This window comes from Parasteatoda tepidariorum, chromosome 3 (assembly GCF_982258835.1).
Source record: "Parasteatoda tepidariorum strain Cologne lab strain chromosome 3, Ptep-v5.0, whole genome shotgun sequence".
Lineage (NCBI taxonomy): Eukaryota > Metazoa > Arthropoda > Arachnida > Araneae > Theridiidae > Parasteatoda > Parasteatoda tepidariorum.
The window spans coordinates 73,941,414-73,961,747 of NC_141757.1; the positions used below are offsets into that span (position 1 = coordinate 73,941,414).

The window sequence follows — 20,334 nt, forward strand, 5'->3', positions numbered from 1 at the left end:
AAAAAAAAAACTCTCATTTTTTTATTATAATATCTCCAATTAAAATCAGATGTTTTATATTTGATTTTTAAAAATCACATCTGTTTCAAGCTGTGACCTGGTGCTCTATATTTATTCACTTAAACATCTATGTTGAAAGAAGTGATCTTTAGAAAATAACTACTATCAGAAATTCTGAAATGATTGAGAAATATTTAATGATAGAAAATATTGCCTCAAATGAATGAATGTTTGACAATGAATTTTATTTTTAAATTTCTCAGAATTAATTTCTTTTTTGAAAAACAGAAAAATAATAATACAAAGAAGACACACAAAATGAAACATGTAAAAAAAATCATATATATGCACTCATATTAACTTTATAATGAATAGATTTCAAAATGTCAACTCAAATTTATATAACTATGACTAATTAAAATAATGGTAAGAAAAATTACTAAAATATTGACATTTATTCAAAAAATTTCCAACATAATATTCCAACAGATAAATTAGTCATTTAAAACTATATATTTACACTCGAATTAAAATAGTGGTATCTAAAAGTTGTAAACATTAACTTAGTTATATAAACGACTCATTAATTTACTTAAATTTATATTTATTTTTTGCAGGTTGTGTTTTGAGTGTGTTTTGCAGATAAAAGGGGAAAATTAAAAGGCAAAGATATAAGTAGCTAGTTAAAATCATTATATATAGTCAGTTATTTATGGTTTGATGAATAAAGATATTAAAACACAATATAGTACATGAAAACTCTTTAAAAAATTACAAATAGTGAGTGAAAATTCTCTTTAATTTAATGATATATTGAACAGTTTATTTAGTATGGAAAATAACAGCTTTGAGTTATTAACATCAATGATGGAGTCAATGGGTATTTTTAGCAACTGCTAAATTATAGAGCTCAGAATTAAAACTGTCAAGTAAAAAAAAAAAGTATTCAACAGCAAATCAAGTTTTTAACAGCATGGAAAGAACTTTAACTTACTGTTGACATAGTTAAATGTTTTTTTAGACAAAGTTTTAAGTAAGTAATATTAATTGAATAAGTCACCAATTTGAAAATCATAAAATAACTGTTTGTTTAAAGAAACTTAAAAGTAAAAAGTAATAATAGGTATTTTTCACAGCTACAACAACCATTTTTTCTTTTAGTTTTGTTTATAGCCATTTAAATTTTTTTTATTTTCTTCATTTTTGTGATAATTAATGAAGATTGTGAGTTTTTAGTGAGTAATCAGCATAAAAGTTAATTACATTTCAAATAAGATTTTTAATTTATAAAATAAATAGTAAAAATATAGATGAAAACAAAAGAAATTTTACACATATTTAGATGCTTGTTCATAAACAGAATTTTATTTACAAAACTTGTCAGACTTCATTTTGGCTCTCCTATAAGAAAGTGAAAAGAAAAAAAAACAATTAAATATTTTTAAAAAGACTTCATATTTAAGATTAAAATTAAGATTAAATTATGAAACAAAAAATAATTAAAAATTTGCAATAAGAAATAATTTTAATTTATACAATGTATGGGATTGTTCAAATATTATGCAAGAATATTCTTGGCAATTTTGGACTTCCTCCTCGTCTTGAAAAATTAGCAATTCACAAACTTCCTTCCATGCTTGCATGAGAAAGTTGCTATAACTCCCATCCTGATTTTTGCTTCAATTTCGACTATAATTATCCAATTTGAAGATTAAATTTAAATAAAAAGATGCAACTATGTATTGAACGAAGTTTATGTTTTAATCTTTCTTAGAAAATCCTTAGTCGAATATTCTTTAGCAATCTTTTGTGTTTAAAATTCTTTGAAGAAATTTTTTTCAAATTTTTTCTTTCTCAGAATTTAACTTCTATACTAAATTCAAAATTTTTTAATGCATAATTTTTGTGCTTCCTTTTTTTAATTTTTATTTTTCAGAAAATTTTGAAAATAACGGGATTTTAATGTCTTATATAAGCATTGCTCACATCCCTCCTCTTTCTTGTCAGTAAAAATAATCAAATCTCAAAACTCCTCCCCTCATTAGATGCTTGCATAACATTTGAACGCCTCCTAGATATTTATATAAAACTATATATATAACTATATAACTTCTCCTTAATATAAATGAATATAGAAAAATTTACATTTATTAATGTAATAAAATAGACTTGGACATACTTAATTCAGTATAAAAATTATTTAATTTAAATGTGTTTAACACTTCTTTTTCCATAATAAGTTTAATATTGTTTGTATAATCAAATATCTAATTAATGAAATATATGTGTTTGCTAATGACGTGTTGCATATTTTTGTTGGATGTGCTAAATTTGAGTTAATTTATAAAATTTTATTTTCAAAAATTTATTACTGCTGCTCTTTTTTAATAAAAGGTTGAAGATAACTCATAGGAAGAGCTTTTTCAACAATATAAAAAATTAGTAAGCGTCCATTACAACAAATATAGCAGAAGAAGAAATAAGTGGAGCATCAAAATCAATAAATTTAATCAAAATTTAAAATATGTTCTCAAATAAAGCATATTACCTATCTAAAAGAACTTCATGAAGATTTCCTTCATGTTTAGCTTTTTTTACTGTTCCTCTATCTTCAGCATTAATTCTCAATTTTCTGTCTTGGAAGCTTTGGAATTTTTTTCTGTAAAAACAACAAACGAATTAAGTTAATGGGTAGAGAACAGTGAATTATATGAGTTCAGTATAATTTAAAATCTTACACATAATTCAGTTCACAAGATTTCACAGAACCTTTTTCTTCTTCAGGTATATCATCTTTATTACTTTTTTCTTTCTGAGCATTACTTCTTATCTGACAATAAGAAAAAAGGAAATTTAATAAATATAATACTTTATTTTAATAATTTTAAAATAAATGCTACAAAAATATTGTAATACAATAATATTTGAACACAAATTTAAAGCAAGGCAGTAAACAGTTGCTCTAGAAAAGATGTTCATTATTCAGTATTATCATTATTTTCAGTTATTGTTGCTAGCTAGTTAACCTAGCTTTTTGCTAGCTTTCTATTACTAAATGTCAATAAATTCAATAATTTTAATGAGTCATTACTTGCAATGTCCTCAAAACTTAATATAGTATCAAGTATCAGTCACTTTTAATAACATTTGAAAAAAATACGGTTTAAGTAATTTTTAGAGAACCACACATTTTTTTTATGAGTAGTGCACATGACTTTTTCTAATCATCAATTAACAAATTCTTAGAAACTTATTATAAAAATTTTAATAAAAATGTTTCATACTTGAAAAATACTATATTTTATTTGAAAGATGGTTTATAATTTTCGAAAAAATTATAATCCAAATAAATGTTAACAAAAAAATAAATTTTGTATCCACAAATAAATCAAATTACCTTTAACATTTCATTAGCTTCAGCTGTTTTTGATACTGCAACAATGTCACAACCTTCGTCATCAACAGACATAAAACGATTTGTAGCAGATAAAAGAGCTAGCTTGTCCTGTAATTTTAAAAATATAAATATAAAACAATATATTTATATGATTAAAAAAATATCCTTAAATGATTATAACAATTATGTATTGCTGATAGATTGAATTAAATAAAAATTAAGAAATACTTTAAAAAACTTCAATAATCTATCAAGCTTAATACTTTATTTTACTTCTATTTGAAATATATATATATATATATATATATATATATATATATGTAATAAGCGAGACAACAGCCTCTATGTTATCCCGCCAGATGTCGCTCTCAGGAACAGGAATGTATTGGAACTTTCTCGATGTAAATGAAGAGAGTTAGTCAGTTGATGTGTAGTTTCTAAGTGAAACTGGTTGTTTTTAGGTAAAACCTGAAACCTGTGTGGTTTGAACCTAAGTGGTTAGAGTCTATGTGACTCATGTTATTATTGAGGAATAAATACTATTGTTATTGTTATTGATTATATGGTTGATTGAATTAGTTAATGGTAACCAAGGCATTTACATTTGGTGTCAGAAGCTACCCCGCCATGTGAGTACAGAATTTTCTTTCTTTCTGTATCTTAAAGAATAAAATAATGACTTTTCTGTCGAGAGCTAGAAAGGAGGACTTGATGTGCCCCCTGCAGCAAAAATTATAGAAATAATTAAATGTATAACTTCATGTAAAGAATATAACGAGGAGGTAACGAAAAACCTCTTAGAAACAATTGTTTCCGAAAGACTAGAAAAAGAAAGATTTTCTAATGAAAAAGAAAGATTAGCGCAAGAAATTCAACTTGAGAAATTAAAATCGGATAATTTAAATAAACAAAATGGAACTCATGTAACTACCACAGACACATTTAAATCTAGTGATTTATCTAAATTAATCAAAAGTTTTGATGCTAATGAAACAGATATAAGCACATATTTGTTATTGTTTGAACGCCAAGCTACGAGAATAAACATAGATAAAAAAGAATTCGTTACTTATCTAATGGGACTTTTACCGCTTAGTATCGTCCAAATTATAGCTCAAGAGCCAGAAGAATCCACTTCGAACTATGATTACGTAAAAACTTTGTTATTGAAACGTTTTAAACTTTCCCCGGAACAATTTAGACAAAAATTTATTTACCACAAAAAAGAACAGAATGTTTCTTGGCGAGATTTCGCTTATGAACTACAACATTATTTCGAAGAATGGATAACCGGCATCAAAATTGCAGATTTTAAAAGTCTTAAAGAACTAATGATAGTGGATCAATTGAAACGAAAATTGCCGTCGGAAATTCGTGATCATTTTATAGATGATTTACATAAGATCATTGAACTGAAACCTTTCATAGAGCAATTAGAAACATATGAAACCGCAAGAATCCGAGTAAACAAAAGTGATAATAAATTTAAAAAAAACTACCTCCCACCAAAACAAAACAAAGATCTCTCTGCCTCCTCTCAAGCTCCAGCTTTCAATATCAATGCATCATGTTTTTACCCTACCAAAAATAAATTTTGGAATACGAAATGCTATACATGTAATAAGTACGGCCATATAAGTATAAATTGTGATAAAAATGTGGTTAAATGTAGACATTGTAATAAAACTGGCCATAAAAGCAATGAATGCTCAGAAAAGAAAGTACTTCATCACAGTGTTCAAAATACAAGAATTTTGAAACAAATATTCATTTTTAATTATGAAATTTCAGCAGTTTGTGACACTGGTTCAGAAATTAGTATGTGTAGCCCTTCACTCTTTCAAAAGTTAGGGTATATTCCTCTTAAACCCCCCGCTATTGTTGTAACAGGTATCAGTTCAGAACAAATTTCCCCCCTTGGATATTTTAATGCGGATGTAAGCATTGATAATTTTATTTTAAATGCTAATATTTATGTAGTAGAAAACATGCAATTTGATTTTATTTTGGGAATGGATATTTTAAGTTGCTTAGACATTCATTTTTCTAACGGTCAACTTACTGTTCAAAATTCAAGCATACCGAAAGTAGTAAATATAAATCGCATAATTCCTTGCGAAAGTAAAAACATTCATTTTATTCCCCACCAAAGCGGAAATCAAAACGCAAACATTTCTTTCACTGCTCCGTTCAAGGTTAGCAATAAAACACATTCACCCACTCCTATGTTAATTTATGATCAAAGAAATTCTCACTTTTCTGATTCTGTTTTGACTTCGGAAAATTCGAATAGTAATAAGGATTCACCCAATTATGAAACTGAAACTTTTGTAAACTCAGTCACAGCGTCTCCTTTCAAGGCTAGTGTAATGCCCAGATGCGATCCTTTAATTTATGATCAACAAATCGCTCCACTTTCAAATTGTTTTTATTCTTCGGATACTCTTCAGTCAAATAAATGTTCAAATAATTTAGAAGCTTTTTCTTTCTTAACTCAGATCTCAAATGTCATTGATCATAATGAATTCGATTTATCGCATATACTGAATAAGAAATTAAAGCAAAATTTAACTCTTTTGATTAATAATTATAAACCGTCTCAGATTAAATCCTCGGACATTAAAATGAATATTATTTTAAAGGATGAAATTCCCATTTCCCAACATGCTCGTCGTTTGTCATTTAAAGAGCGGGAAATAGTTGAAAAACAAATAGACACCTGGTTAAAAGATGGTGTTGTTCGTGAAAGTTGTTCAGATTTTTGTGCTCCTATAGTCCTTTGTAAAAAGAAAGATAATTCCACGCGAGTTTGCATCGATTATAGGAAATTAAATAAAAAAATTGTTCGAGATCGATTTCCCTTACCCCTTATGGAGGACATATTAGACCAATTAGGCGATGCGCAGGTAATTTCTTCTATTGATTTAAAAGCAGCTTTTCACCATTGTGAAATTGAAGAAAATAGCCGTAAATACACATCCTTTATTACGCATAATGGCCAATACGAATTTTTACGGGTACCATTTGGTTTGGCTAACAGTCCCAGTGTTTTTCAGAGATATATTTTACATGTTTTTAGGGAATTAATTAAAGATAAAACTTTAGTTATTTATTTAGATGACATTTTCATTCCAGCAAAAAATGATGAGGAAGGTTTTCAAAAATTAAAACGCGTTTTGAAAACAGCTGCTGAGAACGGATTGGAATTAAATTTCAAGAAATGTCAATTTTTAAAACGTTCCATAGATTGTCTCGGTTACATAATTGAAAATGGCACGATTCGCCCTTCACCCTCTAAAACTTTAGCAGTTAAAAATTTCCCGGAACCTAAAACGCATAAACAATTAATGAGTTTCCTTGGATTAACAGGATATTTCCGTAAATTTATCCCAAATTATAGTAAAATAGCTAAACGTCTCAGTGATTTGCTCAGAAATAATACTGATTTTAAATTCGATAATGAACAAAAAGAATCTTTTCAAAAGCTCAAGATAGCCTTAACAAATGACCCAGTTCTTCATTTATATAGACAAAATTCTGAATTAGAGCTCCACACAGATGCCAGTAGTTTTGGTTTTGGAGCAGTTCTTCTTCAAAAAGCAGACAATGGTAAATTTTATCCTATCCATTATTTTAGTAAAAAAACGTCCCAACAACAAGAGAAATATAGTAGCTATGAGCTAGAAACTCTTGCCATAGTTGAAGCGCTTAAAAAATTTCGAAACTATTTGTTAGGTGTAAAGTTTAAAATTATAACCGATTGCGCTGCTTTGCAAAGCACAATGAGTAAAAAAGAAATCATCCCTAAAATTGCGCGGTGGGCGTTGTATCTTGAGGAGTTTCACTTTGATATGATACATCGGCCTGCTACACAAATGAAGCATGTTGATGCCCTAAGCAGAAATGTTGCTCTTACAATTCAGCATGATGAGGTAACCATAAAAATAGCAGCTGCCCAAAAAGAGGATGAGCAAATAAACACAATTAAAACATTAATTGCCAATGGAAATGATAATATACACTTTATTAAAAATGACATTCTTTATCGATACGATAATGGTAGAGAGCTTTTAGTAATACCAGACGCGATGCAAAATGATATCATTAAAGAAGTTCATAGTAAGGGACATTACGCACTCACTAAAACTGAAGAAGTTATTAAACAAAATTATTATATTCCTGGGCTAAAAGCGAAAATACAATCTGTCCTAACAAACTGTGTTGACTGTATTCTATGCAACCGAAAGCGAGGAAAGAAAGAAGGTTTCTTAAACCCGATTCCTAAAGAAGATGTACCTTTAAGTACATACCACGTTGACTTTATAGGTCCATTGCCTTCAACAAAAAAGAAATATCAGCACATTTTTTCTGTGATTGATGGTTTTTCGAAATTTGTATGGCTTTACCCCGTCAAAAATGTAAGTGCTCAAGCAGCTTTAGAGAAATTGAGGTTACAACAGACAACTTTTGGTAATCCTTCCAGAATTATATCAGACCGTGGTGGTGCATATGTGTCTAAAGAATTTGAGGACTATTGTCAAGAAGAAGATATTCAACATATTCTTATTACTGCCGGAGTACCTCGTGGAAATGGCCAAGTAGAGAGATTGCACGAAACTCTTATCCCTATTCTCTCAAAGTTATCCATCGAAAATCCAATGGACTGGTATAAGCACGTAAACGATGTTCAGCGATTTATTAATAGTACAGTTTCCACCAGTACAAACAAAACACCTTTTCAACTTATGTTAGGAATACCCATGAAAAATAAAGAAGATTTACGGATTAAAGAAATTCTAACAGACGAATATGAAAACTACTTTATGAAACAACGAGAAGATCTTAGAAGTGATGCACAGCGACGAATTATGGAAATTCAACAGCAGAATAAATCAACCCACAACAGAAAATGTAAACAACCCCGCAAGTACAGAAAAGATGACTTAGTGGCGATTCAAAGAACACAATTTGGAACTGGTTTAAAATTGCGTCCCAAGTTTCATGGTCCTTACAAGATTGTTAAAGTGAAATCCAATGACCGATACGAAGTAGAAAAAGTTGGGCAACATGAAGGTCCTAACTTAACAACCACTGCTGTAGACTATATGAAGCCATGGACAAATTAGTGCATATTTACTGATGGGACGATGCAGCTTTGATTTTTTTTTCTTCAAAAAATTGCTATGTATTTGTTATGTTTGTTTTGTATACTGCTTTGTTTTTTTTTCTCTTTTCAGATTTTTTTTAGTCATTCTGTTTCGAGGACGAAACCCGTCAAAATGGCCAAGAATGTAATAAGCGAGACAACAGCCTCTATGTTATCCCGCCAGATGTCGCTCTCAGGAACAGGAATGTATTGGAACTTTCTCGATGTAAATGAAGAGAGTTAGTCAGTTGATGTGTAGTTTCTAAGTGAAACTGGTTGTTTTTAGGTAAAACCTGAAACCTGTGTGGTTTGAACCTAAGTGGTTAGAGTCTATGTGACTCATGTTATTATTGAGGAATAAATACTATTGTTATTGATTATATGGTTGATTGAATTAGTTAATGGTAACCAAGGCATTTACATATATATATATATATATATATATATATATATATATATATATATATATATATATATATAAAAGTTCAAAATGAAGAATAAAACAAAGAAAAATTATAGACATATGAAGAAAAAAAAAAGGGAGGGGAAATAATAATAATATATATATATATATATATATATATATATAATAATAATATATATATATAATAAGATATATCTAAGAATAATAATATATATATATAATAAATAAATATAATAATTATTTATAATACAATAATTATATATATATATATATTTTAAATAGAAGTAAAATAAAGTATTAAGCTTGAATAAAATAATTAGTAAAGTAAAGTAAGTAAAATAAACAAATAACAAATACAGGATTGGCCACAAAAATTAATAGGTATATAAAATAAATAGCCCAGATGAGAAAATATATAAGCTGTAACCAGTAGATAAAATAGTGCACATGGCAGTCATTGTATCATTGATCACCTGGTGTTAGATTGCTAGATTTTTGTTTATACGAATAATTGCAAGTAATGAAATGAGTTATCAATTAATATACCATGTTTCTAATTTTTGAGTAATCTACATTTGCTTTACTCAGCATTTCGTAATAATTTTTCAATTATATTTTGCATTTAAATTTATTGAATTGAGTTATAAAATCTACCTTTTGCTATCATTTAGAAATTGCCCATAAAAAATATCTTCATTAAGTCTTCAACAGACTATATTTCGTGTTACTTAAGTTTTAGATAATATATTAATAATATGAAACATTAACATATTATATTAATACTGTTTAGAGCTAATCCACATAAGAGAATATTTTTACTAGCAAAACTTATTAGAATTTGTGTCAATTAATAAAGTTAAGAATTTCTATCAAATGATTACCCTATTATTGTAGGATGACCATTAACTAAGACAACGGAAAAACCAATAAAGATGATACTTATCCTTTAATATTAAAAAAAAAAGAAGCTCATTTAGACATGAGTCACACAAACTCATTTTTAAACCACATAGGTTTGCCTTTACATTTCCAACTAACTCTCCTCTTTTATGCAAAAATAGTTCTAACAGCTTAATTACAGAGGGAGCGACAGCTATTGGCCTTTGTTGGTTTTCTCATGCAGAGGTTGTTTCGTTTATCACATTATTATGCATTAAAACTTATGTATACTATACAATAAAAATATGCAGAATATGGATTAAATTTGAAAGCTGTTACACAAAACTGTAAACTATCAAAACTGTAAGCTATTTAAAACAATCAAGAAAATAATTAAACTTGAAATAAAAAAATAATCAACTCAGGTAAAAAAAATGTAATGATTATGCTTTCAGTAACTTAATTAAAAGCAACAACTTTTTCGAATTCAGAACTTAAATATTTTAATATTCTTATCTTTGATATTCAAGTTATATAACCCATAACTAGATAAATCTTTCTTAAAACTAGTTTCATTGATTTTATAAAAATTGAAAAAAAAAAATTCTTCAAACTTGATTCAAGGTCAGTTTTAAACCTGATTCATTGCTTTTCTTAAACAAAATAACCTTCAAAGTTTTAACTTAAAAAGTGTAAAATTATATCTAAATTTTAAGATCATAAAATTTAAAAACACAATGCAGAAAATGATAAAAAATTTTTGTAAGTAATAATCCACTTACATCTTGAAAAATTGGTTCCCATTGTTCCATAGATCCAATAGCATCAGATCTTCCATATATTTGCCCATCCATACCTACCCTTAAATATTTGTTGTAACCAGACTTCAAAGCTATTTTGGTATCAGAAAGTGCTATAGCTGTGAGAACTTCTTCTGGATCTGGACCCGTACCTGTTAAAAAATAGCAGGATTTGATTATGCCTCTAAATAAAGAATATCAAAACTAAAGTACAACCATAACTGTCAGTTGTCAGTCAAGGTAGCCATGGAGATAAAGACTTCATAATTTCAAGACCAACTACATGATAACAGCATTAGCAATATTGTGCACCTTATGCCCCTATTTCCCATGGAAGCAGATACCCATCAATCAGAAGCTGAGTAGGCTTTAAGCTGCCCTAGGTTAGAACCTCAGTCCTTTACAGCTTAGTTAGGTCTGAAAATGACAACCTGCACATAGCAAGTTAACAAATAACAAAGGGGAACTTATATTTAAAAAAAAAAAAAAACAAAAAAAAAAACAGTCACTTTCTCCTATCGCTACATTTTTTTAAAAATCCTCTCATGATAAAAGTACATTGATGCAGGAAATCAGAATTTTCATTAAAATGCCCAATGTCTCCATTCAAAATTTTGATCCTTCAGAATCCATCAATATGTGATGGAAAGATTCATGTGGAATTCATGTGTTTTTTAACAATTTACATTTTACAAGGTTGTAATATATACATTAAATAAATTTAAAAAAAAAATTCAAAATAAAAAGTAATATTTTTAAAAACCACGTTTTAGTAGTGGAGAATAATAATTAAGAAAAAAATTTAAAAACGAAAAACGTGGGGCGCATGAGATACATAACAGTAATGTTATATTAGTGTGTGTAGGTGTGCTCTTGAGAATATGTGTATGTATATCAGTAATTGTAATTGTATCTGAATGTGGATGTGGAATATGCTTTTGTATATGCATATGTATGTGGATGTATATGTGGCTGTGTATGTGTATGAGTAAGAAAATGTGTATATGTATGTGTATATGTACTGTTATGTATTTCATGCGCCCCACGTTTTTCGTTTTTTAATTTTTTTCTTAATTATTATTCTCCACTACTAAAACGTGGTTTTTAAAAATATTACTTTTTATTTTGAATTTTTTTATTTTAAACTATGATTTTCTTAATTTTTAATTTTTATTTTATATTTTTAAAAAATTATTATTTTTTAATTATTATTCTTCACTACAAAAAACGTGGTTTTTAAAAATATATATTTTTATTTAGATTATTTTTCTTAGTCAAGAGTAGTCAAGACTACTACAAGACCACTACTAAAGTAATAGAGCTTTTATTTTAAATTAGGTAAAAACAATACCTTTACGACTTTCAATAGTTTTATGCTGATGACAACCAAAACAATCTGAAAAGGAATGAGGAAAAACTGGATCCTACCACATGATTTTTCAGCCAATAAAAATACTCCGACAACAAAAATCTTTTCACCTGACACGTAATAATTTGAAATAATGGAATCGACAACAAAAGAAAATCTCGAAAATATTTTTTTTTTAAATTTTAATTTTATTTTACTTTGCATGTCTTTTTTCTCTTCATTTTCATGCATTGTCATCCAATTCTGAACTGTGTGCTAAATTTGAAGTTTGTAGCTAGTCGGGAAGTTAGTTTAAAATCGATTACAAAATTCCACCCGGACAGACATACACGAAGGCAAGTTTATATAAACGTGGTAATTTATTTTAAACTATGATTTTCTTAATTTTTAATTTTTATTTTATATTTTTAAAAAATTATTATTTTTTAATTATTATTCTTCACTACGAAAAACGTGGTTTTTAAAAATATATATTTTTATTTAGATTATTTTTCTTAGTCAAGAGTAGTCAAGACTACTACAAGACCACTACTAAAGTAATAGAGCTTTTATTTTAAATTAGGTAAAAACAATACCTTTATGACTTTCAATAGTTTTATGCTGATGACAACCAAAACAATCTGAAAAGGAATGAGGAAAAACTGGATCCTACCACGTGATTTTTCAGCCAATAAAAATACTCCGACAACAAAAATCTTTTCACCTGACACGTAATAATTTGATATAATGGAATCGACAAAAAAAGAAAATCTCGCAAAATATTTTTTTTTTAAATTTTAATTTTATTTTACTTTGCATGTCTTTTTTCTCTTCATTTTCATGCATTGTCATCCAATTCTGAACTGTGTGCTAAATTTGAAGTTTGTAGCTAGTCGGGAAGTTAGTTTAAAATCGATTACAAAATTCCACCCGGACAGACATACACGAAGGCAAGTTTATATAAACGTGGTAAAATATAATTTAATGCAAAAAAAAAAAAATAGTTTCAAAAAGCGGCTATTAAATGAAAAAGACCTATTAATAATGATTACCGACTAGTTAAGTTTAAGAGAAAGGTTGTTACCAGATTGTTAGAGTATACTTCGATGCCATTGTGGCTCCATATTGAATATATGCAACAACAAATATCTCCTGTTTGAGGACAGTTTCTCATTTATGAAAGGGTAAATTTCTCGTTTCCAAAAAATTTTATATAAATAAAAATCTAACAAATAAACTTTAAGTTTAATTTAAAGAATGTAAAAACACATCTCTCTCAAGACCCACTAATATTCCTTTATGGAATTATGTGTATTAGGAAAGATATAAATCTTCACATAGCAATCAATTAAACTCACAAATTTGGGCAATTTCAAAAACATCAAAGAGTTAGAAAACCTAGTAAGTGTTTTTTTTTATTTATTTATTTTATATATTTATTTTTTGTTAAAGTAATGACTCAAAAGTATTATATACCTGCCACCATGAAAGAAAAAAATATCCTGATCTCAAAATAAAATTAAATGTAATATGCTTCTTAAATATCAATTTAACTATTTATCTTTCTACGTATTTATTCTAGTAATTACATTAAGGCACTTAAATTAGTTATGAATTTTAAGAAAATGAACTTACATTTATTAAACACAAAACTTTATAAAGAAACTAGTGAAATTCAATGAAATTTGAAAAACATTAGATTTTTAAGAAGTGTATCTAGAAAACAAATACTTTTCTTAAAAGTTTGTACAGAAAGTGTGTCTTAAATAATTTAATATTTTTATACAGGATCAATTTATATTTTAAAAATGAAGAATTAAAAAGGAAGAATAATGAGTGAAATATTTTTTAAAAAATAATATTTCAGGATGATTAACAGTACAAATTAATTGTATAGCAAATTAATAAAGCAATATCAGAATTTGATTTTTGAAAAACCTGACAAGTGTTAGGTTTTTAAAGAAATTATATGTATGTATACATATTTTGTTTTCATTTTTTTATTACGTATAATAGTATTTATAATACAAATAGTGCAAAAAGCATATAAATATTTTATTCCCTAACTTAATCCTAAAGAGTGTTAGAAATAATTCATCTTAAATATTGCCTTAAAATATACGAATGAAATGGTCTTCCACAGTTTATTACAAATGTTCATAGTAGCAGACATAATTATTTGTAGCTGTTGATAGATAGTTTTAAAATTGCTTTTTTTTTTAAAAGAAAAAGATTGCATCAAATTTACTAAAAAAATTAATAGGTAGATGTTTAATTACAAAAAATACATAGTATAGTCTTCAAATTACAAAAATAAATTTTACCAAAATTAAGAGATTATTTACAAATATAAACTGAACAAAAAAAAATGTCAGAAATTTGGTAGATTGAGGAAATTATTGGTAAATCAGTTACAGTCAGTAAAATTTATTTCAAGTTAAAAAAGAAAAAAATTATCAAAAACTTTCCAGAATTTTGTAGTAAAAACAAAAACTTATAAAAATTACAGAAAGCCAATAGTGGAAATGTATTATTTTAATTTAAAAGAATGAAATTCTCATAATGTAAGATTACACATTTCCATATTTTTCCATCTTTCGTCCATGTGAATGAAAAGTAATAAAAATAAAGCTCCATGTATGTCAAATAAATATGCAAATAACTCATCAGAAAAACATTGACCACACAAATTATCTAGGTGATTTTTGCCAAGCATAATTTATGTTTTAAATTCAAAATTTTTTATTGTTTGTAACAAATTGCTTACAAATGAAGTAAAAATAAATAACTTTTTAAAAATTTTTAATCTTGACATTATTGAAATTTTTACAATAGCAAATAATCATTCTTCTGCTAAAAATTGAAAAAGTATATTTAAAAAATTTGAAAGCCTATATGACAAAATTAAAACTTAAAAAAAAAAAAAAAAATTAAGGAGGTGTACAAACTCTTGAATATATATCTAAAGACAACAAAAACAATAAGTCAAAATATAAAATGTAATGTTTTACCAGGTGTATGAGGACCACCAAGTACGAATTGCCCATTATTTAAAGCTTTTACATAACAGTGAGGCTGAAATTCTATAGCAACAGGGCCAGATATTTCTTTGATGTTACTGATACACCACCATCCATCTATTCAATAAATAATCACAGTAGTTATGATCTAATTGTAAATAAATATTATCAATAAAATAACATAAAATTTAATGTAACAAAAATATGTTGTTCATTTTAAAAAAGATTAGTTTGATAAAGAAGCTGGCTTCAAATATATATAGCATGGAAAAAAACATCTTTTTTTAAAAAAATATTAATGATATTTTCATTTGTATTTCAAATACACAAGACAACATAGTTTTAATATGATAATATATCTCATACTACAATAGAAATTTATGCAATTATAATTCAACCAAAATAAAGATGTGCAATGCTCAAAGGACAAACACGTTTAAAAGACAGATCCCTGTTTCAGTTCTCTCATCAGAAACTATTATGAGTGCAAAGATGAAGAATGAAGAGAAATAAGTTATTTTACCACCAACAAAAATATAATAATAGTAAAAATATACAGTTTATTTGTTGAAAAATTAATATTAATTTTTTTACTAAGAAATAAATTAATTATAAAATTGATAACAATTAAATAACAACCATTAGTTTAGAGTGAAACAGCTTTTAAAGAAATTATGATTTGCTAAAGGTATATTGCACTAAAATCTTAATCCCTATGGCAGAATTTTTTTTGGGGTTTCTGTGACAAATCTCTCCAGCATTAATATCTTTCTGAAAGATACTTTTAATAATAACAAATATATATGTTACTAATTTAAAGTAACAAAAACATAAACTTCAAAAAAAAAATTTCGGAAGAAATAATATAATTTTTAAAATTTTATATATAATATTTTTTATTCCATTATTATGAGCTATATTCTTGCATTTTGTAGGGAGAAAACACATTAATTATTTTCTTTTTCTTTGTTTGTAAGTCATCATCAAACTTAAAAACAAATTAAAAATAGCGAAATCCATAGCAGTAACTAACGAAAAAAAAAAAAAAGAAGATTGATGGCAAAATCCCATAAAATCAAACTCTTTAAAAAAAAAAGGGGGGGTTACAAATGCTTGCTTTCATTTCAAAACTTAGTTGTTGTAATAAATAATATTAGATTAAAAATATCGGATTTTAGAAACTACGTGGAAATCAATAGCAATAACTGCCAAAAAAAAAAAAAAAAAATAGAACGAATATTTCTGCTGAAAAGAAAACCAAACTCTTTACTTCATTATTCTCAAATAAAAATATAAAAATTACAAGCCTTTTTTTCCCACTCCGATGCGCAAGAATGGCATATAATTTAGAATATAATTCTGAAAAGAAGATAGAAGCTTTCGAAAATTTCTGCAGAAAAGAAAACCAAAATTTTTTACTTCCCAAATGAAAAATCTTACTGCAAGAACTCAGTAACATTTTACGACAATGTCGCCGTGTCGCCACAGGGATCTCAATAAGAATAACAAATATGAATGTTACCAGAATTCACATAAAGCATTTTTGTCTTAAATATAAACATTTAAGAAAGATTGAAATCTATGTATAAGGAAAAAGGTTGAACATTTGGGCTTTGTGAACGAATGATAGATGCTGTGTATAATTTTATTTATAATCTTAAAGTTAGATGAATTATTATATTATCTGACAATAGATTTAGATAAAATAAAGTAGTTTTAAAAATATTGACACATGCATAGAATGTATTTTTTTAATTGAAAAAAAAAAGAATAAAGAGATTAAAGCAAACAGTTTGTAAATACTAGATAATACAATAACCACAATTGCATCTTGTTTTCTTCTTATTTTTACTGTAGAAAAAAAAAGAAAGAAAGAAAGGAAAGAAAAAAGAAAGAATTAAAAAGAGCCCTTTTTTAAATTTTAATTTTATCATGAAGAATGGATATGCTCATCAAAGGAATTCACAAGTACAAATGCCTCCTATATGATACATGAACTAATGGCATTCATTATAATATTATTATTTACTTTATATAAATAATATATGATGCATCACAATCCAGTTACTTACTTTAAGCTTCAAAACTATTTAGGATCATTAGTAAACTAATTATTAATAAATAAAATAGTATTAAAAAATTCATTATTTTTAATAAATCTAATGAAAAAATTCTCCAAATTACCATGCTGCACAAGGTCATCATCAACCTTTTCTGTTTCTGCTTCAAGCTTTCTCTTTTTTTCATGTTTTGTTTTGTGCTTTCTAAAAAACATGAAACAAAGAATAATTAAAATGTTTTTTAACAAATCTAAGTTAAATAAAAATCTATTTTAGAATCCTTGTAATAAATAAATTTTAGACAATTTTCTAGGAAAAGTATTGTTTACATACAAATATATATTAGCGAGGTTTGTATTGACATATGTTCACCAGTTTAAAAATTACAGCCATTATAAATTCAATTAGTTTTCTCGTAAGTACTTTGTAACAATGAAAGTAGATGGGTTTCTTACAGATCACATCAAGTATATTTTTGTATTAGTACTATACAACCCTCCAATTAAAATTTAAAAAAAATAAGCTAAGTTTAAAATATTTTAAATTATAACTTTTTAAATAACAAATCATACAGAGCATTAAAAGCATCAAGATTAAAAAATGAATAACAATTAAAAAATGTCCAAGACATCTGCAGGACGCCTCCTCAGCAATGCGAAGTTAATAAAGTATTTGTCGTGCGATAGTGTGTAAAAGCATAAAGATTAAAAAATGAATAACGATTAAAAAATGTCAAAGACATCTGTAATACGTCTCCTCAGAAATGCAAAGTTAATAAAGTATTTGTTGCGCAATAGTGTGTAAATTGATGGAAACAAACTCTTTTCATCACATTGTTAAAATTTTAAACATAACAATGTTTAATTATAAGATCATTTTTTGTGTCTTTCTCATAAATTCAAATCAAATAATTTATCAACTCAACATGTATAAAAAGATTTCAAGATAATTAAAAATAAATTTGAATTTAATATTTGAAAAATAATCATAAAATTTTATAATAAATTTAATAAACAATAAAATTTTCTTGATGAGTAATAAGTTCCGCAGTGGACTGATTCATGACAATGAATGGGTGAGTGACTATCTTGATAAGGGACTGAGGATAAATTTTATTAAAAACTGTTCTACCATAATGTGCTCTACTTCATTTGCAGATTGTCTAGATACCATCTTCTCGATATAGATCAAAATTATTGCGTTTGGCAGGTCTTCAGATTAACCTCAGGGTGATTCCCAGACTGTTGTCAATAGCCCATTAAAAAGTTCTAGTTCTACATAAATGAGGTACAAAGTACTACTACTAGGCCGGGATAGCCTGGTTGGTAGGGCACTGAGCCCATGTCCAAGAGTTCGATCCCGTAGACTCTCCATGTAGTAAATGGTGACTGATGCATGTTAAATCTGTAGAGTTGCAAAGTCCTCCATGTGCCCATAACAAATCGAAACCTCTGGGGGTACTGATGCAGAAGTTTTCTTGTCTTCTAGATTGGTTAAAAAATACAAGGCTACGGAGTTGAACATTAGTAATCGAAAACTCAAAATTGGGTAGGCTGTTCAACGACGGATATAAAATAAAGTACCTACTACTACTATTTCTGATGAGTAATACATAAATACAATCTTACATATGTATTATAATACATCAATTGGTCTAATTAAAAATGGAAATAATTTTAATTAAATTCAGCTGAATTATATTTCATATTTGTTTAATTTGTTAATAATTCCATATTTTTTTCATTATTCAGATAAAATATTTTATATTTGGTCAAACTGAATATTTCATTTAAAGTGCGAATCCTGAATATTTGTTGTATTCTTAAAGAATATTAATGTTTTTATAAATAATAGTAATACGCTTATTTGTTTTTAAACATTTTTCCAATTTAGTGTATTAGCAATGTATTTATCAACTAGAGCAAAATTTTTCCGAATTGTAATAAAGTGCAGGCTGCTTATTAAAATCAAATTCATTTTGAGAACATCTGATATTAATGAAGTAGCTGATTCTATAAATTTGTGTTTCTACATTTAAAAAAAAAGAAAAAGCTGACTTATAACAACATTTTTTTTCTCAAAATTCTGATCCCACACTCTTTGTTTGATAAAATAACTAATTGAATCTTTCCTTTCAAAAGATGTAAACATTGAAAAAAAAAATTAACAAACTACAATCAATAAATTACAGATGTTTGGTATTCAAACCTTTGACCATCACAAAGATTGCCAACATGTAAACACATTGATGAAAAAAGGAATTTGATCACATAAATATAAAATAACGACAGTAAGAAGTGAGAAATATCACTCAGATAGAAAAAACTTTGATTATTTTAAACAATGTTAAGTAGTAAAATTTACACTTATTTTAAATAATAAAAAACAAATATCGTATTATTACATTTTTTTATCAGTTTTCAAACGCAATTTTCCACCTTTAACTTTTGAATAATCACTCATAATGTATTTCAAAGGTTTCCAAACAAATTCGCGGTTCCAAGTGCGACGAGCGCTTAGCGTTAGTTCAATTGTTTATTTACGAAAATTAAAATCTTAAAATGAATCAAAATGTGTTGCCAAATCTTAACTTATCCTTCTATTAATTTCTGCAAATTTTGACTATTTTGGCACTAATGATCCTCATATAAATAAAAGCAAATATAAATCTGGCATTTTCACTCCATGCTATTATTCGATTACAAACGTGTAAATATACTCTAATTTGGTGTGTTTTTTTCTTGCCAAAGTTGCTAAATTTTGTAGATATCGCCAAAGATAGCAACTTTCTCACTTAACAACACTATCGAAAAGTGAGCATTTGGCGTTATTTAAGGACTTGGCGTTTGAATATTATTGGTATCTGTTCTCTCCCTAAAGAGAGAAATCTCCACCCGCGTCTAATGTTTTTATTTTTATAATTTTTTTGCATTACAATTGCAAATTTGTTTGTTTTGTGAGATGTGTAGTTATTTGTTAAATTAGAAACCGTAAAATAATATTGAAATTTATATTAAAATAGCATTATTTTTAAACTAGTGTATTAGTTAATTTATTCTTTCAAGTAATTATTTTGTGGTAATCATATTTGTAAATTTCTTTCATGTATGATTATTAATATTTCTTGTGATCGTACTCTTTATGTAAACACTTGTGGCTTTTTTTATTATTAGCCAAACTTTTTTGTTACATTTGATGAGGCTAAATGTTTTTTTATTGTCTCTTAAAGTTATTTTAACAATAACAGTTAGGAACAGCTC

The 20,334-nt window shown here is 26.8% G+C and overlaps 2 protein-coding genes across 18 annotated transcripts in view; one reads left to right on the forward strand and one right to left on the reverse strand.

Annotated features, from left to right (window-relative positions):
* Window positions 1–1,259: 1,259 nt before the first annotated feature.
* Window positions 1,260–19,804, reverse strand: FRG1 (FSHD region gene 1). Its single transcript, XM_016063209.4, has 8 exons — window positions 19,479–19,804; window positions 17,199–17,278; window positions 15,006–15,131; window positions 10,629–10,798; window positions 3,398–3,505; window positions 2,739–2,830; window positions 2,549–2,659; window positions 1,260–1,401 (listed from the first exon to the last, which is right to left on the reverse strand). The coding sequence occupies exons 1-8, from the start codon at window positions 19,535–19,537 to the stop codon at window positions 1,365–1,367; spliced, it is 783 nt and encodes a 260-aa protein (XP_015918695.1). The 5' UTR covers window positions 19,538–19,804; the 3' UTR covers window positions 1,260–1,364.
* Window positions 19,738–20,334, forward strand: part of polybromo (protein) — a 65,829-nt gene continuing 65,232 nt past the window's right edge. For 10 of the 17 annotated variants that reach the window (XM_016063200.4, XM_016063208.4, XM_016063204.4 and 7 more), the window contains exon 1: window positions 19,896–20,152. The gene's annotated coding sequence lies outside the window, so the exon portion shown is untranslated. Of the gene's footprint in view, window positions 20,180–20,334 lie in introns of all 17 variants that reach the window. The other 7 variants (XM_016063201.4, XM_071181475.2, XM_071181481.2 and 4 more) reach the window with 4 other exon arrangements.